The sequence below is a fragment of the Larus michahellis genome, chromosome 6 (genome assembly GCF_964199755.1).
Source record: "Larus michahellis chromosome 6, bLarMic1.1, whole genome shotgun sequence".
Taxonomy (NCBI): Eukaryota; Metazoa; Chordata; class Aves; order Charadriiformes; family Laridae; genus Larus; species Larus michahellis.
Genome location: NC_133901.1, coordinates 4581115 through 4604009, shown reverse-complemented (window position 1 = coordinate 4604009; position 22895 = coordinate 4581115). Strand labels below are relative to the sequence as shown.

The 22895-nt window shown below is 45.7% G+C and overlaps 1 protein-coding gene across 1 annotated transcript in view; it reads left to right on the top strand.

Annotated features, from left to right (window-relative positions):
- The window catches only part of FNDC3B (fibronectin type III domain containing 3B), a 213828-nt gene that overhangs the window by 129825 nt on the left and 61108 nt on the right, over positions 1-22895 (top strand). Inside the window, exons 7-11 of the mRNA XM_074590212.1 lie at positions 3107-3165; positions 9579-9736; positions 12047-12106; positions 15416-15554; positions 15891-15944. Of these exons, the coding sequence (XP_074446313.1) occupies positions 3107-3165; positions 9579-9736; positions 12047-12106; positions 15416-15554; positions 15891-15944 (470 nt within the window). The remainder of the gene's footprint in view (positions 1-3106; positions 3166-9578; positions 9737-12046; positions 12107-15415; positions 15555-15890; positions 15945-22895) is intronic.

Sequence of the window (22895 nt, the reverse complement as noted above, 5' to 3'; positions counted from 1 at the left end):
CCAAAAAGGTTAGCTTCAGTTTTATAACAAGTTTTTCCATGGGGCAGTTTCGTACTGTGGCTTCTTCTAGCTTTGACAGAGGTTGGGGCTTAATGACATCTCCTGAGGTCCCCTTCCAACCTGAGCTGTTCTCTGATGTTATTATAGGCATCACTCGTGGATATTTGTTGCTCCCTGTCTTTAATTTTACGTTTTTCTCTATTTTCACGGGGCGTTACCTATTATTCATGGGGTTTTTTTTGGTTTGAATTCAGCGCGGGGCTCAAAGGCACACACTGTCCTTTCCAGACGGTGCCGTGATTTCGAAGCTTGTGATGAAGGGACGCTTCATACCGAAGAGTTTTCTTTCGCTGCTGTCGTTTTTGTAAAAGGGTTCACGGGATTAGCAAACCAGTGACATGGGGTACGTGGGCTCTACACGCCTGGAGGGGTCGGGGGGCGTGTGCCACGTGTGTCCAAGTGGTCGCTCGTACCTGCCCAGGCTCAGGTGAGAACGCTGGGGAGGTTCGGCGCGTGAACCGGTCAGCGCACGCGCAGCGTCTGATACAGCTTGTTCTTTAGAAAATGTGATGCAACGCCCGCTCGTACATGTGTTATTCATCAACTTTAAATTCAGTTCTTAATTTTTTGGCACTCGCATTGTCACCTTTGGTCTGTGTGTGCGTCCCGTTCCCCTCTCTCCCTCTCTCCAAAGTCTTTGAAGGCGATTTCTCTTCTTCCACCTCCAGTTTATGTGTAAACTCTCGGTGACATGAATATCCACGTTGTCCACATAAATATCCACGTCTCCTCATAACTCAAAGCCACGGTGTGTCTGGTGCTCAGAGCCTTCTGGTGAACAAGCCGTATATTTGGGAGCTAATATAAAAAATTCTTTAGTAGGCTTTTCATTGAGAAGTCTAATGTAGGGGGTTTTTTTTCCCAATTATTTATTTGCTGGGTATACCCAACTCCCTTCGGTCTTAAAGTCAGTTCCTGCATTTGGAACAGTTTGAACCTCCAGCCCTGACCTGCGAGGGTCAGAGGACTTAGTCACTGTACAAAGCGATCGTTTTTCACGGGAGGGGGAAGTGAGATTTCTTGGGGCTTCAGGGTTTATTTTCCTCTCCTGCCTGCTGTGACAGAGATAGCGTCCTTGCTAGAAAGCAGACAGAGGGAAGAAAATTCAGCCCACATGTTTGGGATTTAAGGTTGAGAATGATTCACGCTTAGCTTCTGGGGGTTGTAATTAGGGGTGACATAATAACCATAAACTTTCAATAAAATAGTAGCAGCGTTTTTGTTACACTCTGTAGCTGCAGAAGCTGCTTCTGATTAGCATCCCTTCGAGATAAGCCTACGGGACCTCCGCAGTTTCCAGACCTGGATCCCGGCTTTTGTGGCGCAGTCCTACTTCTGTACCGATGCTGAAGGGAGCCCTGGCTTCTGAAACACCCCAGACTTTAACAATATTTTCGCTTGGATCAGCATCTCAACCTTTTCCGTAGCCATTTTAGGCCGTCTGTGTCGTTTTCAAGTCAGTATTATCTTACGCTGGCTAAACGCTGCCAGTTTATACACTTGATAATACGCTCTAAGGGTTATCTGCTATGGAAAAAACCAATCATGCTATCCTCCTCTTCTCCTGAATTATTACTACTCCGTTCTTTTCCAAGTGGCTGAGGCTAAAAGGAAACTGGGAATGCATGGAGCAGGAGTTCTGTCGTTCCCAGTCCACCCCAAGGTGCATTCTTGTAGGGAGAGAAGGGCATTTACACTGGAGTTCTGCCATCAGCGTTCGGCCAATTCTATTTTTTGGCTGCCAAGCGCGTGGAATTTTTAAAAAGATGATGTACTTTTTTATTTTTCAAGCAGGTCACAGACAAAAATAAAGACACATTCTTGGGCTACAAGAAGTAGGTCAGGCTTTGGGGGAATCATTTGTGAAAGCTGTTGATCTGATCTTACCGGTTTTTCATTAGTAGTTTTTGCTTCCGATGCCAAAGTTCTATCCTTTTTAGAAAGAGGTCCTGCTCGTTTTGCTTTAGGTGCGATGTGTTCTTTTGCTTTGGCAAGCAAACTTTTTACATTAACTTTTTTTTTAAAAAGGGAAAAAAAAAAAAGGGGGGGGGGGGTGGGCGGCAAAAAAGCCCCAGAAAAAATATGTTCCTGGTTTTCCATTAGAGAATACTGTAGTGGAAAGTGAGGCCTCTCCGTGCTGCCGTCCAAAAGGAATAAAGCTGCTTTGTGTCACCTCATTACTCTAAGCTGATGTTTTACCTCAAGACTTTTTTTGGGGTGGGGGAAAGGCTGATTCCACTGCTCAGATTATCACCTCCGCAGGACTTTCTGTGCTCAATTAAATCCCTCTAATTTAGGGGAAGTATTTCGTGCCCTGCCCAGTGATAACTGTGTGTAGCCCCTGCAAGAGCTGCCGTAGCAGGCGCGAGGTTGGCGGGGGGGAGGATGGATTACGGCTCGTCAGGCATCGGAATTAGCCTGGCATGACTTTATTACCTCCGTAGTTGCGAGGTGGCTGTTAGAAGAGCTTTGAGCGTTACGCAGTAACAGTGTTTTGAGGACGGGTAGCTGGACTGGGCTTTCCCCGCGCAGGGCAAGGATGCTCGTCCTCCCCGAGGATGCTCATCCCCCCCGGTAGCCCAGGGCTCGGGCGAGCAGGCAGGTAGCCCAGCTCTTCAGCTGCTGATGGAGTAAGGATGTGTTTGGTTAACAAAAACCAGGATTGGCTTTGTCAGTAATTGAGCTGTAGAAACCCCTGGGCCTCTTCCGCAGCCAAGCTTTGAAAATAGGATGGTTTTGCCCTGGGAAAGCAAATCCCAATTAATAGCGTTGTTTGTGGAGGACACCTCTACAGATAATCCCACCTACCTGAATATATGCAATTACTGGAATTTTCATTCTCTCCTTTTTCTCTTTTATAATACTTTAATACTGATGCATGTAACCGCATACCTTAAATTCACAAGAGCAAAATGTCTGATGCTCGTGTGCAGGTAACGTGTTTCTTGCTCCCATTTACAAATTCCTGAAGAATTATTGACGTAGCCGACATTTTTAATTTCAGTTATTTATTTTTCTTCCTATTTCCACATTCTCTGTTTTACAGAATTCGATTCAGAAACCAAAAGGGTTCAAGACATTCTTTCTGGAATGGAGAAACCACAGGTATGTGATCCCAAATTACTGAAATTACCATACACACATGCACAAAAAAAAAATAGCAAATGAGGTAAGTAGATTGTGTCACGACATACTGGTGAGTTCTGATTTTTTTTCCTTAGTAGGTGGTTCTCGCTGTGTATATCTAACTCGTTTTGTCGGGGTATAAATTTGAAGCATTTTTTGTGCTCGTGGGGGTTTGTGGGCTCTGCCGGCTGCAAGGATCGCACCAGTCGCCTGTTTCCGGAGGATGACTCCCAGTACGCATACTGCGATGGGGAGCCCAGCGCACTGGGGTGATTTACACAGCTCCTACCTCCTCTCCCCTGGGTTTAATTTTATTTGTCACGAGCAATTTATGTCTGTAATCAAGATTAAATTAAGCTAATTCTATTATTCAATGGCAATTACTATATTTTACATTTGTCCGAGCCATAAAAGCAGGTGGATTGTCATGGAATTAAATAACCATGTAAATAACCATAATGCTGGGTGTGACCGCAGTCGGGTAAGGTTATGGATAAATCCGGTTGTAAGCCCTTTGAGTGTGACGGTTTTCTAGTGTCATGTGTCAAACGAAAACCAATAAGTATTGTGGATATAAATGAACGGTCCAAACGAGCCTGTGAAGAAGCTCTCGCAAGGGAGACGCCTGTGCTTTGGGGATTTTATCGCCTTCGCTCTGTCAGTGCTCAGGCCTCTCTCTGTCCGGCTGGGAAGCTCGTAAAGAAATAAGCAAATAAAGAAAAATAGTGGTTGGGAAGCTCGTCTACAGGCTGGGTCGGATAGTAGCTGGTAGGGGCTGACGTGAAGCAATTCTGCCGTGGGAGCTGGAGGGGCGGCTCTTCCTGGGGTGCAGCAGTGGCAGAGCTCAGGCGCGAGCACAGGCTGAGATTTATTCTTAGGCTCTGTTCTCTCAGATGCTTTTGTTCTGAATAAATGCAAGAGGGTGCTCGGTCGGTAGGTGTCGGATCCTACTGTGGGGGCATCTACAAGAGCGGGTTCAAAGGCGGCCAGAATCTAAACCAGACCTGCCGAGACGATAAATACCAGGGGGCTGCAGCCCCGGCTTCGGTTCGCAAGAAGGAAAGTTCCTTTATTTCATGTAGAAACAAGTGACAAGACTAAGCTGAAGACTTGAGAGACGAGTTTCTGGGAGATGAGAGAGGAAGAAGGTGCGCTTAGCACAGAATTAGGCTGGTTTATTTTACTGAGTCACTGTTTTTTGTGTTGAGGACTACCTGCGTGTCACTCATCTGATAAAATGCCACAGCTAGATGCTTTCACAAAGATCTGGAGAGCTCACATGAAAAATGTGTCACGTCATACTTCTATCTATAGAGGTGAGAAGTTATTTGAGTAGTTTGCAGGATTCTGAGCTCTGTACAATTTAGATTTATGGTAACCAGAGCGTTTAAAGATGAGGGGAGCAAAAAACTAAAAATAGACAAAAATAATTTTCCTTGAGTCATTTAAAAAATAGGAATCTTTTTTGGAAATAGAAATCTAAACCATGACAAATGCTAGTTCCATAATAATGACATTTAATGAGAAGATGCTGGGGATTTTCTATTATTCTCTCTAACTTTGACATTTGTGAGTAATTAAACTCATAGGAGTCTCCCAAACCATTAATTGCTATGAATGATTATGTGTGATTATATCTGATAGAAATATATCATGTTGTGCATAAATAGTCAGCTGGCTCATTTTTCTTGGTGAGCCTTATGCATATATAAATGAAAATGATCTATAGAAAAACAATTGTGTAGAAAGAAATGACACATTAAAACGAAAGAGCACAGAGCAGTAAGTCAGTGGCAAAGGGAGTGATGCTGTGTCTGGAGTCCTGATGTGTCCGAGGGAGCAGGTCTCTCCGCCGTCGGAAGGGTTGAACCCTCTGAGCAGCTCCTGCCGGAGGCTCCGCAGCCCTGGCATCGCTCGGAGACGTCCTTAATCCACCTCATCCAGGCACCGCTCTGTGACAAAGTCTCTCTCGCCTTTCTGAGTATAAAACATACACATTTTTTTTTTAAACTAAACATTTTTTAAAAAGTCTGGTTTTGATTTGTTTGCACTGGCCCAGGTTGCCCAGAGAAGCTGTGGCTGCCCCATCCCTGGAGGGGTTCAAGGCCAGGTTGGACGGGGCTTGGAGCAACCTGGTCTGGTGGGAGGTGTCCCTGCCCAGGGCAGGGGGTGGCACTGGATGGGCTTTAAGGTCTCTTCCCACCCAAACCATTCTGTGGTTCTATGATATTAGATAATGTTATCTGTTTGAGAGACGTGCACCCAAACTGTAAGTGTAATTGTAGTTTCGTCCTTTTGACAGCAAAAATGTTAAAAAAAGCTTTTTTGCTCTTTTTCCCCTCCATGTTTTTATTTAAACGGAAACATATTTCTAATTCACATTATCGCAGACAAAGTAAGCAATTCTCTAAAGCAAATACCTCGAGGAGGGAAAGGGAAACTTGGTTCTGAGTTTCCGAAGTGGCGGGGGCTGCCGAGGGGCTCGAGGGACGTCACCTCCCGCGGGCAAACGCCGCGGGTCCACCGAGTCGGACCTCAGACACGCGTTGGACTTTCCAAAAGGCAGCCTGCTCCCGCTGACCTGCTCTGCGGCAAAACTCATATTTAATCGTCGGGATTTTTTGCCTAAAATTGCAGGATTCGAGCCACAGTTTAAAAGCGAAATCTGGGCCCGGTAATAACCGTGAATTCATTTGACCCCAGGTCTTTCAAGCGTTGCCCTCGAGGGAGTAAATGAATGTTGCTGGCGGTGGAGTTTCTCACACATACAATGAGACCCCGGACCACACGATGCCTGTGAACGCTAACCCGGAATTTGAAAGATAATGAAAGTTGTACAGAAACATTGTTCGTTACCTGAAAGACGGGAAGGACCGATATTCATCGGTCTTGTAACCTTATTAAAGTAGTGCAGGAGTTGGGATTCTTTCCCAGGGGCTTTTATAAAATAATTATTTACACCGCCGCGTTTTGATAGCGCGGAAAGCAGCCGTTCACTGTGTAAACGGAGAAGTTTTCAGAAACTAATTAACTGTGCCTTTCACCGGCCATACAAAACGCCTTGTGGGAGAATCTTTTGTTAGGTCTGGGCTAAAAGGCCAGGCGGGTCCTGTTCAAAGCGAGCACGGCAATTTTGGGGACGGATGAGACAGGCTGGGGTAAGTAGAAAGCAGCGCAAAGATTTACCTGCCCAGCCTGTGAAGAGATGCTCTGGCTGCTTATATTTTCGTCAGATGGAATTAGCGCACCATTAATGAACAATAAACCGGTTTGTTGTTTTTTTTTTACTTACAGCTAAGTGTTTATGTCTGCAATTTCAGTAGTGACATTAAGGCCACCACCGGGACGTTAGCTGTGCTGTTCCTTGCAGCATGGAAAAGAGCTGGTCCACATCTGCTCAGCTGCTCGGTATCTGTGGAAAGGTGCCGGTTTGCCTTGGTGTAAGTGAGAAAAGTTGGAGTTAAAGCTACTGAGCATATCATAATCCCATTTCGTTAATTTACCCTCTTTCACAGCAAAGCTGGTGCTTCCTGCTCCGGGCAGGAGCTCCTCGGTGCAGTCAAGTGGTGGCTTTGGCTGTTAAATCAGACGTCAGAGAGATACGCCTTTGGCTGGTAAAGGTGATATGGTATCGAGTGAGCGAGTCGCAGATAGGTTTATCTCTCGCCGTACAAATAAATCCGGTCGCGGTGCTCGCGCTGACGTGCACGGTGCCGTTCTGCTTTCTGTACCCAGGGAGTCCGTGCCCTCGCCTTTGCCGACTTTATCATGCAGTGACCCCTCGCTTGCTTTGCTGCGCTTGCCGGGTGTACTGGGTGCAGCCAAGAATTGTATTTAAGGATTTCTGGTGTTTATTCTGAAAGCCGCAGCGGCGGTTACGGCGTGCGTGACACCCCCAGGGCAGGGCAGCCCCTCTCTCAGCGCTGCACCGCTGAGAAGTTCATGGTGCAGCTGGAGCAGCTGAGCAACTTGGACTTTTCTCCTCGGCGTGGAAAAGTCTGCCCGCTGGCTTCAGAAAAATACCCCGAACAGTTTCTAGCGGTTAGTCCGTAAGATACTTTCTCTTATTTTACGAAAGACCTAACTTTTCACAGATTGCTAAAGTTCACGAAAGGCCAGAGTTTTTGCCGTATGCAGAATATATACGTGTGTCCTGGGGAGTAGTCGGAGAGAAAAACATTTCGATAGAACATTGGCAGGATATCGTGCCTCCAGCTCCAAGTCTGGCTGAATTTATGAAAAACAATTATGCAAGCATATTTCCATACTAAAAGAAACTGCGTGTTGATGGGCTGAGCTGGCATAGTAGTAATGTATGTTAAAAAGAAAAAAAAAGTCCATTTGGATCTTACTCCCCGGTTTTCTGATCAAAATATTATTTAAAATACAGACTTTTAGCTCTAAACATCTTTGTCACAATTGCATTCACGTACATGTGGGTGTATATCTCAAAAATTGAACGTATTTGTCTTATTTCAGTCATTCAAGATTCTTATAAACGATCTAATCCAGTAGATTAGATCACTGGTCCAAGCTTTGGAAGCAAACATCGATTTCATAGCATCAAAAAAATGTGACTAGAGCAAGAAATCCCTTGAAAATTCGTACGAGAATTTGCGTGTTCGTATTTTTTACCAAAAAAAAAAAAAAAAAGGCTTGGTGCTACTTAAAGCTTCTTGCCTTACAACTTGTTTTTCACGTTAGGTGGAACAGAGGTTTTCTTTTTGGCAAGACTTGAGTGTGCCGCTATAAATGAAAATCTCGAACTTCTGGGAGCACGGTGCTTAAATTAAGATGAGGCGTTTCGTGGTGTCGCCTACTTGTCGGGCCGTTAAAAACGGATTTATGACTTGCTCAGAAAGAATCGGCTTGATATACGGGTATCGCACCCAACAGTTGCAGTGCTCTTCAGCGGAAGCAAGGTGTTTTCACGTGAGAAGTTAAATCTTCTCCTTTACGTAAAGATGCCCAGAAGCCGGATTCGTAAGCAGGCAGCCCCCGAAAGCTGATCGCTAATATTTCATTAGCAAATCATTTATGGGTAAGGTGTTTCAATTGTCTCAAGAAAAGCGTAGGAAATGTGTAACTGAGCACCTGCATCATTCATCTTACACCTTCTGAAATAACAACCGTTCGCTCCGTCTGTTGGAAAAAATCTGGTAAAATGATAGAACCGGTGAAACGTGATGCGTAGGAGAAATGAAGAAAGACTGTAACACCTCATGCTTTGATTCCTCCTCATGGGGCTAGCTAAAACAGAAATATTCTTTACCTTTTTGCTACTGTTAAGAAAGAAAAACGACGTTTCCTTTATGAAAAGAGTTTGTGTCTGTGGAGGCTTTGAGGCTTCCCTGGGCTTTTTTCAGAAGGCGTGCATAAAAACGCTGTGCTGTTTTTCCAAGAATAGCCAGTGCAAATATTAGGTTGTTTTATTTCTTTTTCTTTTGAGACACTGATTTGGGGGGATTTTTTTTTTTTTCTTCTCTCTTGGCTTGTTTTCTGGGAAGCTGCTGTTGAGTACGTGCCAGTGATGGATGCTGCCGCCGGTACCCTGCCAGAGGCAGGTGAGAAAGGTGCTGCTGGTTCTGTAAGCACGGGCAGTCTAGGGTTGCGTGGACCTGTGGTTCCAGAAGAGTACGGCTGCACTGGTGGGATGAGAAAATTGTTTTGATGCAGGGGTTTGAGGTATTTTTTTCTGTGTTTTATGAAAAGAGAATCCTCACCCCTTTGCCATGGAGGCGTCGCACCCCGGCGTGACTACAGATCACACATGCAGGCACGAAGTCATTGATTTGCAATGTAATTTTTAATTGGCAAGTGGGACTTCTGTTGTGATTTCCCCCCCCCCCCCCCCCTTATGCTATTGAGTCAGCGCAACCTTGCAGACTGAATTGGTTTGGGTTTTTTGGGTTTTTTTTTACTTGCAGTTGAATTATTGCAGTTTCAAATTACAAGAAGGAACGGGATGACTGAAAAAGCCGTCAGAGTTTTTATTGGAGAACCTGCCTAACAAAAGCTTTAGAAAAATAATTATTTACAAAACAACGTATAGAATAGAGTCTTTGTTCCACTTCTACTTGCCTTCTGGCAATGGCCACGGCAGCAGGTACCCGCAGAATGGTGCGAGGCGTCCTTTGGTGGATGCTCAGACAGTGACGAGCCAGCTCGCTGCCGGGGGACACCTCTCCGTGTTCCGCATCTGTTAGGGATTAGCTCATGCCATAAATCTGTATTTTGGTTTCTGTTGTCGATGACCGTTTCTGACCCTTTTCACCTCTAGCTCTGAAATTTCCTTTTTACAAGAAACCGATTGCGAAGATGCAAGCAACAGGCAAATGCTTGGAGAACAGTGTTTTTCTCGGAATTCAGAGTAACTGCTGTTTCTTTTATAGGTTACGAATATTCAAGCAAGAACGGTTTTACTTTCCTGGTCACCTCCCACCGGCCTTCTAAATGCAGACAGACACAACAACGGTTTGCCTTACACCTGTACCTACGAGGTTGCCTTATCGGATAAAGGGAGGGATGGAAAATACAAGATAATTTACAGGTAATCACAGCGTCATTTTTACACTTGTGGTTTTGTTAGGAATGAATTCTCCGAGTTTTTCAGGGTGTATTTTGGCACGTCTGGCAGTGGCAGAAAAAAAAGGCTCCTTTGGATGCCCTGTAATTGCTGCCTCGCTGCCCCATCAGCCCCCCCTGGCTGGAGGAGCCTGTGGGGACCTTGTCGAGTGCATGTCACCAGGTCCTCAATTGCCATCCCTTCCCACCTGCACGGGGCAGATCCTGCATACGATGCCGTCTCTCCCATTGCAGATGAAAAGGTTACTTTTCCCTCTTAGGCTAAATGTCAAAACCTCTGGAGTATACCACGCAGGCAGGATGGCTGCCTTCCTAATGGGCTGTGTTTGTGCGGACTCGCAGAATGAAGAGCAGTAAAGCTTGCTTTTTGAGCTAAGGAGCAAAAATTTGAGGACTTTACTGCTTCCTAGTGTCTTAGAGGAGCAGAGGAGGGAGCATGCCAATCAGTAGGCTCTATAGCCTCCCCAGAAAAACCCGAGTTCTTGGCCCTCAGCAGTCTTCAGTAAAAATTCTGAGGGATTTCTCTCTCTCTCCTTCCAGAGATCCTCTGAGCTCAGTCTGTGATCAAGTACATATGGTCCTGTGCCTTTCTTTTTCCCTGCTGATGACGTTGAGGATAGAAAATTTTGCGATGTGACCTCGGCTGTTGTGCAATAGCTAATCCTTCCCAAATCTCATTAAATAGACTCCAGGTGGTACAGCATTTATGGAATTACCTCTTGAGATCAAACTATCTCCTTTCTCAAAACGTCCTGTGAATTAGGGTATTCCTCCTGCTATGCTAAAGGCAGGTCCGCGTGAACTGTCTTGGCTAATATAAAAAGAGCGTATTAAGCAGGGAATGCTGCCTGGTTAATTATTTTTTTTTTTAAAGTTTGTTTTTTTTTTTTTTTCCTGGTATTTACACTAGCTGTTTGTGAGCCAGCCCGAGCATCTCTGTAGGTTAACGTGTGCCGCGGAGCTCTTAAAAGGGGAAGAACGCTTTCCTAGTACTTGTTGTGCTTGCTGGGGTGATGGCTGCACATTTTCTCCCGGTTGTGAAATGCTGTGCATCTGTTTTAAAGCGGCGAGTAGGAATCTGCCTCCTGCCGCTGGCCCGAGTACGGCCATCAGCTTCGTGTGGTACGCTCCGGCACGAGCAGCGCGGATCCTTATTACTACAGGCGAAACCGAGCCTGCAATTACGTCGAATACTTTGTCTTTGCAAGGAGGCGCGCTCATTTCAGAGGGGAAAAAAGCTGAATTTGCAGAGCATTGGACTATTAAGGAGAAAAAAAAAAAAAAAAAAAGGTTTTTAGTGGATTTCTGGCAGCCCAGCAGGCGTGCGCTTTCTGCTTGATTTTGTTCTCTTGATTTTGAGCTGTCTCCCTGTATTTGTCCAGCTAGATATGAAATATTTCTCTATGCTAAACTGAGAATTTTCTTGTTTCCCGTATTTTAATAGAATCATGAGTAAGCTAAGCACTTACATGAGGTGGCTATTACTTAATAAGCACTGACCCGTACCTTAATCTTCACCGAACTGGCAACATGTGACTGAGCCTAGTGTTCATTTACCAGCAAACAAACCAGAAGGAAAAAGAATAGCCCTAACTCTGTTGGCTCCATTTGAAATGAATGGATTATATGTTGGTTTTTTCCTAAAAATGTCTGAAATACTGTGCTTTTACTTCTCTTGGTATTGAAAGAGATCCGGGTCCAGCTGTTCGGGCATTAATTTAACGTCTCCTTGTTGTGGTCCTCACAGAGAACGCGGTTCTGGACGAGAAAGCAAATAAGCGAAACGTTTGTGCAAGAAACTGCAATTTTCCCTCTGAAAATGACACTCAGTTCAATGATGCTCAGTTTTTATAAAGTATTTTGAAATAGGGAACGTGCAGAAAGTACAGATGTAACGTATCAATTCTTCTCCTTTCATCTCTGGGAGGGTTGAAAAACACTTTTGAGTTTTATGCAAATATCAACAAAATGTAAGGCTGGCATTGAAATAAAGCTGTGTAGCTAATTACCATATAAATTGGGATGATAACTACTTTTCTGTTATGTATACGGAGCTTTATGAAGTTTTCAAGAAACATGAAGTATGTTGACAAGTTGTTGGTGTGTTGTTTCCTACTGGTTTTCTGTGGTGGGATGGTTTGGTTTTTTTTCTTCTTTCAAATCGTAACACGAGGGCGTCGCTAGTCACTGGAAAGTCACTAGCAGTGCTAAGTGTCATATTGCTTTTCATAATTCACTCATTTGTTGGTTTGGGGCTTTTTTTTTTTTCCTGCAGCGGAGAAGAATTAGAATATAACCTGAAAGACCTTAGGCCAGCAACAGATTATCACGTCAGGTGAGTTAAGTGTGGCTATGAACATCACTTAAATATAAACCCTTCAATTATATGAGAGTAAACGTGAAAGTTTTTTTTATCTAACTGTATGTTGTAGCTCAAAAATGTCATGGTCACCTCTGTAGGTGTTTTTTCAGTGGCTTCTAAATATTTCCCGACAGATTTTTATCATGGACTTTTAAGTTATGAGAGTGCTTTTTGAACAATATGTTTTCTGTCTTGTTGCCAGCGCTATAGTAAGAGGAAAAAAGACACCTACATATCTATTCTTTTATATATTTTTTTTTTAATATATATTTTTTTTATATATATATAAAAAAATATGTATTAAAAAAATAGGCCTGAAAGTGCTTGTATATAAAAGCAGGATACCCCAAGCTTCTTAAAAATTTGGCTCAAGCAACTTTCTTCAGTTATTGTAGCACAGGTGTGGTTGCGCTGAAAGTTCTCCAGCACTCTTTCTTCATAAATGCTCCTTCTGCGTGTCGTAAACCTGCTAATTACAGGTCCATCTGACCATAGTAATATCAGCATTTATTTAAAAAAAATTATGAATTCACACTGGCCTGTCTGGGTATTTTCAGAGCGTATTTCTTTTTGATTCTAAAAACGTGTTTTACGCGTTTATTAACTATTAACACGTTCTCCGTTCTGCTCCCTGATGTTTTAAACCCCATCTGTGGGTGTTATCTGCTCGCATTGCATTTTTTTTTAAAGACTTTGCTTATGAACCGAGGCTGCAAATTCACATCCTGTTCACTTATGCTCAATATCCTTTTTAGAAAAAAATAAATCCTTTCACTCCTGTCTATTGTTTCCTTCTGTTTTTCCAGACGAGGGCTAGGTTTGGCGTGCTTTTTCACATCAAGGCTGCTACTGTTTGTTAAACTTGAAAGAACAAACGCTTTGCTTTTGAGCTTTAAAAATGACCCAGCACCAAAATGTGTCTGGTTTTGCTCTAATGCTATAGGCAGTGGTGGTTTTTTTTTTTTTAAAGGATACTTTCTACTGGAGCCCTAAAAGGAACTTTTCAAATAGAAGTACAACAGCAGAAGTAACTTCTTGTAAATAAGGAGGGCCACGAAGATGCTGGGAGGGCTGGAGCCCCTCTGCTGTGAGGACAGGCTGAGAGAGCTGGGGGCGTTCAGCCTGGAGAAGAGAAGGCTCCGGGGAGACCTTATAGTGGCCTTCCAGTCCCTGAAGGGGGCTACAGGAAAGCTGGGGAGGGGCTGTTTGCAAGGGCATGTAGGGATAGGACGAGGGGCAATGGTTTAAACCAGAGCAGGGCAGGTTTAGATGAGACATTAGGAAGAGGTTCTTTACACTGCGGGTGGTGAGACACTGGCTCAGGTTGCCCAGAGAGGTGGTGGAGGCCCCATCCCTGGAGACATTCAAGGCCAGGCTGGATGAGGCTCTGAGCAACCTGATCTAGTTGAAGATGTCCCTGCTACTGCAGGGGGGTGGGACTAGATGGCCTTTAAAGGTCCCTTCCAACCCAACACATTCTATGATTCTAAGTCACAGATGTGGTCTCCCAGGTTGGGCAGCAGTCCCAGCCCTCGTGGCAAATGGATGGGAGGGAGGAGGAGAAGGCTGTAAAACACCTGCTGAGCTTCCTGCTGAACGCAATGGAGCGTTGCTTCTAAAGCCAGCTTCAAACAGCAGCGGGGCGTTGAGATCTTGTGCCATTTTCAGGGGCGTTGCAGGTATTTGCCCCGTGTCCTGGACGACTTCTTTCTCCCTACCTCCAGCTCCCTCCGCCTTCCTGCGGGTCTGCCAAATTAGAAATTGTCTGTGAGCGCTTAGCAATAGCTTCTGTTGAAAAAGAAGTGACTGCCAAATATAAAAGTCGGTCTTAAAAAGCAGCAATGTGCATTTGTAGTGCAGGGAACCGACGCTGAAAAGGCCGGCTCTTTGCTTTCCACAACAATTTTTTTTTTTCTTCACTGAAACTGCGTTATGTATTAACGCCTGTGAGGAAATAAATCTGTTAGGTAAAGAAATTTCTGGGGCCAGCAGTTAGTCGGCAGATCGCCTTGGGTCTCCTTCACCTTGGCAGCATCCCTCAGGGCTTCGTCTCCGCACCGAGAAGCTGCTGGCGCTTGCTCCTGCCTTGCCCACAGCAACCTGGGTCCCTCCAAACCTACCCCCTGCGTTTCTTCAATATTTGGTGTTTTGGTACCTTCAGAGATGCCTGTGCTCGGTGTTTCGGGGACGCGCAGAAGATGCTCGTTAAGCTCATTTTCACATGGTTGTATTCCCCGATGGTGGTGTCTTTGGTGCTTGGCCACGCTAATTCCCGGCACACGGACAAACCGTCTGCTAGACGCAGTCTCAATTAATTAATTGCATTTCTTTTCACTCCTGACTGCTATAACAGGTGATGGGCGAAGCAGTGCTATAGCAGTTCTGGTGAACCTCCCCAAAAGGTTTAATTCTACGTAGGTGGTCATTGTATGTAAATTACTCTTATCTGCTGAAAACAAAATTAGAAATTGCCCTTTCTTAAACTCTGCATTCAAGTGCACAATAGCTACAGCCAGCTCCGAGGTCATCGTCTGGTCATGGTTTGAACAGGGGGGTTTTTTTTGAGTAGAAAACTTCCAATTTGCACTTTTCTTTTGCTGCGTGGAAAACGTGAAAGGAAAAAATAACATCATTAATTTTTCAGAGAAAAGCACTCCGTGAGGAAGTGCTCAGCGGTATTGTATTTGCTTTCCCACATGATTTGGCATTGTATATCCCCCTCTGGCTTGCTAGATGGAGGATTTCCCTGAAATCAAATTTGCTTTGAAGATTTTTAGTTTTATCAGAGCAATGTTCCTGAGCTGTGTTGGGTCTAATTCGTGGAGGTCCACTACGTTGACACCTGAGCTATGGAGGCGAAGCTTGTACCCATGGAAGGAGACCAGCAGTTGCCACCACTCAACATGGTACACGTGAATCAAGTGTAAAGCGGGCATTAAATTTTATACCATTTTCTCAGGAGTTCATGTTTTCTGTTGTATTGCAAAGAGGATTTTAGCACGGTGCGTGAAAGTCTGGCAATAGGCAAGGAAATGGTGGAAGGAAAAGACGATAACTAGTGGTCTGTGGGAGCGTTTGCACAAAGCATTGTCATATTCCCTTTCTGCTGTGAATTTTTTTTGCGTACTTGTTATCAAGTGAAGTAGAATAATGGTAGCCACTGGTCTGTGAGAAATCTGTCATTGGTGGATGGCATCGGGGATGCCAATACTGTGGCTGAGGCAGTGCTGTCTCATCTTGAACCGTCAGCAAATGTATATCCCGTTTGGATGTTGTTTCCAGGGTATATGCAATGTACAACTCAGTCAAGGGATCCTGCTCGGAGCCAGTAAGCTTCACCACTCACAGCTCAGCACCAGAGTGTCCCTTCCCACCCAAACCCTCGCACAGGACCAAAAGCTCCTTAACCTTACAATGGAAGGTAGGTTAACGCTTGGATCGGGCGAGAAAGCCGTGAAAAATACGCTTTACTGACAGTGAGCGTAACCGCTGAAAATAATTGAAAGCGGAGACGGTCATTTTTCAGTAAGGGACTTGAACTTGCTGTACTCTGACAAATCCCTCCCCGTGCACCGACTTGACTTTTGAAATGTGTGTGTTTCATTACGTCCAGCTTCTTCTCGGTATTCGTTAAGAGGTTGCCAAGCTATGTGCAAACCCCAGCTTTGGTTTCACTTCCAGCTGTAGTCATTGGCCTGGGGGGGGAATTAGTTTTCTCTATTCCCCCACATCACCTTTTGTTTGTTTTTGTCCGTAGGCACCCGTTGATAATGGTTCAAAAATCACCAGCTACCTTCTGGAGTGGGATGAGGTAAGTAGTTGAAATAAATACATAAATAAACGACACTCGGCATTTCCAAGGATTTGCTGAGTAAAGAAAAATAATTAAACACAGGAGAAAGTCGAAGCAGGCAAATGAAATCCTGATGGCATTAGGTAAAGAGTTGGAAAGGTGAAAGGGACAGTGGGGGAAAAACTTTTCAGTGTATTTTATACAGAGACGATGTTCTGCTTCTGTAATCTTGAAATATAACTTTTTATTGCTCGTTTGGTGTAGTTTATTTGTCAATTAACATTACTTATTATTGAGTTACTCGTGGTGTATCTTAGAGTTGCATTGGTGATCTCCTTCTTCTGGATGCTGAGTGCAGAATGAGCGCACTGTTCCTACCTCAGGGGAGAAGAGGTGTCATCTGTCCTACAGATGATGTATTGTCCTTTACATAGTGGCAATTAATGCCCTTCCAGACACAAAAGGAAATAAGTTTCTTTGTCCCAAAGATCTCACGCAGCGTGCTGTTGGGGAGTGTGCCAAAGGCCAGATTTGCCGGGTCCTGTCTGAGTCCTCCCTTCCATTGTGCAAGCTTTTCTGCAGAAAGCCTGACTCAGTGGATATCGTATTTGAAGGAAAAAATACGTTTGGGGTGGCAGAAGAGGCTGGGGCAACACGTAAAGAAAACAGGTGATGAGTCAGGAAATGAAGAGTGTGACAGGGTGTTTAGCTGTACAGTCCGAGAAATGTCTCTTGAGGGTTTTACTCGTCTAAAACTAAATATCCGAAAGGGAATATTCTGTTATGAATCGATTTCCTGCATTTCACTGTTAACGCGTTGCCAGATCAGTCTGCTGCGTGTTGGATGTTTGGAACCGCTGGCTGTGCAGGCATTTGTTGTATGCAGTATCACAGCGAGCGGGGTCTACGTGATGAGAAACCCACCTGGAGCGCTGCATCCAGTTCTGGGCTCCCCGGTTCCAGAGGGACAGGGAACTGCTGGAGAGGGTGCAGCAAAGGGCTACCGAGATGATGAGGGGACTGGAACACCCCTCTTATGAAGAAAGGCTGAGGGATTTGGGTCTCTTCAGTCTGGAAAAAAGACGGCTGTGGGGGGACCTTATCAACACTTATCAATACTGAAAGGGTGGGTGTCAGGAGGATGGGGCCAGGCTCTTCTCAGTGGTGCCTGGGGACAGGACAAGAGGTAACGGGCACAAACTTGAGCATAGGAAGTTCCACCTAAACATGAGGAGGAACTTCTTTCCTGTGAGGGTGGCAGAGCCCTGGCACAGGCTGCCCAGAGAGGTGGTGGAGTCTCCGTCTCTGGAGACATTCCAAACCCCACCTGGAGGCGTTCCTGTGCCACCTGCTCTGGGTGACCCTGCTCTGGCGGGGGGTTGGATGAGATGATCTCCAGAGGTCCCTTCCGACCCTATGATTCTATGAACTGAACTAAAACCAAACAAGAATTTCGGAATTGCGTCCTGTCGCTCTCTGCATGACGGAAGAGGGAAGCTCGTCAGTGAAGAAGGAAAAAAAGTGGAGTGTAAGGTCAGGGAAAAGGAGATTAAAAGGACGTTTCTCCAAAAGGATGGGCCAGAATGATGCCATTATATCTTCTCTGACACCTTGACTGTGCAGTCGTGATCTCTTGCAAGGCTTCCAGTAACCTGGAGCCACGGGAACGTGACAGCACCGAGCAGTGAAGTGGTGGAAACGGGAATGATTCCAGCCTGCAAAGGGAAGGGAAGCAACAGAAGGTCTTGTCAGAAGGAACACCAACAATAGACCATTAATACAGTGCAAATACTTTGGATGTTAATTTTGTAGTTTTCTTCACATGGAGCCTAGTCATAATTTTGAATATATGTAGGGCAATTCTAAAATGCTCTTGTCCTTTAAGCCCTTTAATGTGGAGTATATACCTAGAGGTTTCTCTTCAGAAGGAATTGTTATGATGTCCGCTTTTCACAGGGCGAAAGTAGTTTGGTTTAGGTGAACTCATGTACCAATGGGGAAAAAGGAAGGCATCCTGATTCCCTCGCTCTGTCGATTTTAATTTGCTGGTCTTCTCAGTAACAATCCTGAAAGCCGAGCCCCCAGTGGCTGGCGAGCCAGCAAAGATGAAAGATTATTCTCCATTAATCTGCACAGATGAACTCGATACCTCTCCAGTGGTTTGGCGTGACCCCTGACTGAAATGTAGTTGTCTGGTTGTGAGATAGTTAATGCCACAGGTGTAGCTTCTCTGAATTTTTTTTTTTTTCCTCTGATATGAGACAGAAACGCAATTTTGAGTTGCTGAATTAAAGCTTGCTGCTGAGGCTTGTTGAGGAAAAAGTCAGGAGATGCAGGAGCCTCATCTACCTGCGACGGCGAGGTCGGCAAGCTGTTCTGCTCGCTTTTTCATGTGCCACTGCGAGTTGTGCCTCCGCCGTAGGGTGCGATTAGCTACCAGAGCTATGGCACCCAGGTACAAAAGAGAATTCACTTGCGATGCCCTGTACCCTCGCGCTTGGTTGTGTAAACTCCACCTAAGCGAAAGCACCGGCTGTTACAATGCCGCACTGTGTCCCGGGGAAATCAAGAAATAAATACATCAGGGAGGAGGGGGACGCTTGCCAGGCGGCGTGTGCTCTGCCAGATCGCAGCTAGAGCAACATTCATTAGCTACGGGGCACGGAATAAAATACAAACATGGGAAAATCAGCCATCAGAAGGAAATTAAATTGTGGCTGCAAAGCAGAGGGGGCTTTGCATGAGTGGAGAACAAGAAATCTAGCCCATGATAAAGTTAGAAAAACACCCTAAAATGGCAGGCTGCCTGGAGAAGTTGGGTCCCTTCCTAGGGAAGGGCAGCGTGGGAGTGAGCCGTGGCAAGCCGTCGCGAGGCAGAGGTGATGCGCAGGTCCTGGAAAGCCGTGGGGCAAGGGCTGCAGCCGCGGAGATATAGAAGCAAAAGTGGCATCGGGGATGTGGGGAGCGGTGGAGGTGGCCGGGTCAGCGTGTCCGGCTGTGTCCCAGATGTCCCCCAGCCGTGCTGCCCGCTCCCACTAAGGGGAGGAAGGGCTCCTGCAGCCCCTCTGCGCTCCCACACGGTGGGGAACAGGTTGTCTTTCTCTGGGACAGTTCAGATCTTGGAGCAGGTCAGGTGCTCAATGGTATCTCAACTAGTTCCTCCTCTTCTTACAGGGCAGAGGCATAGTTTATAGCATCCGAAATGCAGCCAGGAGCGTAGGTGGCATCACTTGTATAGGCAAGCAGGTCAAGGGAGGTCATCCTTCCCCTCTACTCTGCCTTGGTGAGGCTGCACCTGGAGTGCTGTGTCCAGTTCTGGGCCGCCCAGTTCAAGAGGGACAGGGAACTGCTGGAGAGGGTGCAGCAAAGGGCTACCGAGATGATGAGGGGACTGGAACACCTCTCTTATGAAGAAAGGCTGAGGCATTTGGGTCTTTTTGGTCTGGAAAAAAGACAACTGAGGGGGGATCTTATCAATGCTTATCAATACTGAAAGGGTGGGTGTCAGGAGGATGGGGCCAGGCTCTTTTCAGTGGTGCCTGGGGACAGGACAGGGGGTAACGGGCACAAACTTAAGCATAGGAAGTTCCACCTAAACACGAGGAGGAACTTCTTTGCTGTGAGGGTGGCAGAGCCCTGGCACAGGCTGCCCAGAGAGGTGGTGGAGTCTCCGTCTCTGGAGACATTCCAAACCCCACCTGGACGCGTTCCTGTGCCACCTGCTCTGGGTGACCCTGCTCTGGCAGGGGGTTGGATGAGATGATCTCCAGAGGGCCCTTCCAACCCCCGCCATTCTGTGAAAAAGAAATTATTGCTGTAGAACAACAGCAGAAGCGGCACGTTTTACAGCCCCAGGGTTAGGTGAGGTGGTACATTGGAGCAAAAGGAACGGCATCTCCTCTCTTCGTGGCTGTGGCTGGGGGGTCCCGAGGGCTGAGGTGCTGCAGGGCCAGCCTGGTGCTCGGGGGCTGCCTGGGACCCTGGGTGCAGTGCTGCTCCTTGAGCCCCGGGACACCCACCTGCCTCCTGCGGGTTCCCTGCTTCTCTCTAGGGTCACCAAAGGGACTGGAGAAAAGTGTTAGAGGATGGTTTGGGGTTTTTTATTTTACTGTATCTTGCTCAGAATAGATGCAGTACTGTTGCCATTGTCTGGTTTGGCTGTCTCTTATATACTTTAAAAACCTTCTCTCGCCTCATTAGGTGAGCTTTAGATGAAACACACATGAGTTGCTTGTGTTTCTTCATTTGAATTAGGTGTGTTGTATTCTGACCTACTTTGATGAAGAGAAGGTTATTCTGCTTAATCATAGAATCGTCTAGGTTGGAAGGGAGCTTTCAGATCATCAGTAATCAAATATTAATGTGTCACTGTCCCAGTCCTGCCCAGCTGCTCTTTCAGTTTAGGTCTGAGTTTGGGGGGTTTTTCTGACCTGCAGACTCAGGGAGAGAGAGTTGTCAATAGACAAAGCTATTCCTGCTATTCCACTTTTTCCCCTCCCAATTTGGATTAGATAGCTTGTAATGTGGCTGCTGTTACGTGTTAGAAAACGCAAATACTTTTCCTCAGTACTGACATAGGTCAGTGTTATCGTTGTAGTCAGAATTAAAGTTGTAATGCCTTGCTAATAAACTGGTTTAGCTTAAAATGCGTGAAGATCTAGGGAGGCCGGTCTTCGTGCTTTAACAGCAGAGCAAAAGATGAGTTCAGCAAAGTGTCGCTCAGTTACATGGGTCGTACGCTACCGAAGTTTCCATTGCGTTCAAAGGAGTCAGGATCAGCCCCTCTTCTTGGGCATTTTGAAATTCAGTAGGATGCGAACACACCTGCTCCTCAGGTGCTGGGGTTGGCAATAGAAGTCTGGCAATAAAATCAGTTAAAATTACTAATTAAGGACAACTCCACCTCTGGCTCTTTTTCCATGAACTCTACAAACCTGAGCCCTTTGAACTTACAAACCTGAACTAGTCAATTGATGACCTTGCGCCGGGATGGATTATTCAGGGTAAGCAAAAGGCTAACTGGACAAAATAGCGTTAAAAATGCACCAAACAGAAACCATCACGGTAAAGGAGGTGCTGCTTTCTCCTGATGCCAGCATTCGTCAGCGTCAGTAAACTGTAACTGCGCTGCAGAATGCCGCTGGCGCTGCTGTGAGAATCAGGCCTTTGTTACTAATTAGATGTGAAATGATCGTTCTGTGATTAAGTGGTAGTAAATAAACGTTTGTCTTGTGCGTATGGGTAGCGAGAGTATCCCATTCGTTCCCGATGGGAAAGAGGAGGACTGTTCCTGAGCCAGAGAGAAGCACATCCCCCTTGGGCGGTGTGTGTCACAGTTTTGCGTATAACTCAAAAGCAGCTCCAGTTCGGATCCAGTGAGCATCTCATTTTAATTTGCTCGAGAGAGACACAGATAAAATACCACACTCTTTAGTGATTTGGTGACGGGAGAGTTAATAATTAAGTTTATATAGAGATAAACGGAAATAACTTTGTTCTGCCACAAAGTTTTGAACTTCTCGCGGCGAGCAGAGATGGGCTCGTTTGTACTAGCTGATGATCTGGGCCGTGCATCTCAGTGATGGTCCACCAGAATTCGGATACACGGGGATGGTGCATGGGTTTGCGTTTGCTCACCTTCCTGCTCTCTAGGTCGGTTCTGTGGCTACACCACTCCTGCCAGACATGCAGGAGAGTCTTGGATAAAATTGGGTTTTGTCCGTATTTTAGGGATGTTTCGCAGGTCCTGTTCTGTCTTCTAAATGTTCGTAGATACAGAAAATCCAGTCCCTTGTATAAAAGCTTGCGCAATAAATGCTTTGCAGAGATGTCGGGGTGTGTTGGAGTAATTGCTGACAGTTTGCTCCACAGCTTTGTGTCAGATTGAACATCAGTCTGTTGCTTTTTATTGCCAACATGAGCCAAACACAGAAGTTGGCGCTGGCGTGGCCCCCAGCAGATTCCCATCTTGCCTCCTGCTCGCGGAGCTGATGCTGGCACCTTCTGTCCAAGCTTCTGCAGCAAGGTCCGGTGAAGGACTGGGCTCCATTTCTGTATCCCCTGTACCTGCAGTGGCCCCGTCCTCCTTTCGTGATTATTTACTGTGTTTGCTGCAGGGAACGCAGTCAACAAACCCCATTTAAAAATCTCAAACCCCTGGTCTCAAATGCAATCTCCAGGAGAAACTCAAGCACCCTGTTTTAAGTTTGTGTGTAGCTTGAAATATAGCTGAAATAGGCAAAACTATAAAAAAAAAAAAAAAAAAAAAAAAAAAAAAAAAAAGGCGTTAAAATACCACATTCTCATATTTTGCAAATTCTAATGGATTTGTGGAGCTGACTTGTTCTCGTTTCCTTGGCCAGACCCTGAAGAGCATCACAGGGAACGCGGGAGGGCGAGTGAAGAAGTCAGACGGTGTCTGTCTGCTCTCCCTCTGAAATCTGTGGATTTAGAAATATTTGCGGAAAGGATACAGTATATTTTAAGCAACTTACGAAACGTTATTGAAAGGATTAAAACTTGGATGCCGAGCGTACAAAGAATGGGAGAAGGGTTCTGGGAAAGCTGTAAGGCTCTTGGGTGGCAGCCAGTACCAGCCTGCCAGTTGTTCCCGTCCATAATTATGCCAGCATTAGTGCTTTCATAAATCTTGCGAGGTGAAGGAGCGGAGAGACAATTTCCAGGCTATTAATGCCAGGATAATTAGAAATATCGGCCAGCCTCTCCAATTAGTGCCAATAGAATCCGAAATACCAGCCAGTCTGAGTAATTTGAATACCAGTCGGTCTCTGAGCGAGTCTGGGGAATGTACACCACCAGTTCTAGATGAAAAATATATACAATATCAGAATTTGTACTGTTACAAAGTTGAAGGTAGCGTAAATGTTTGGCAACCTTTGCAAAGTTTTAACCCACCAGTTTGGCAAATCGGCGTTTCCTTGGTCCGTTGCTCTCGGGCCAGGCGTTGTG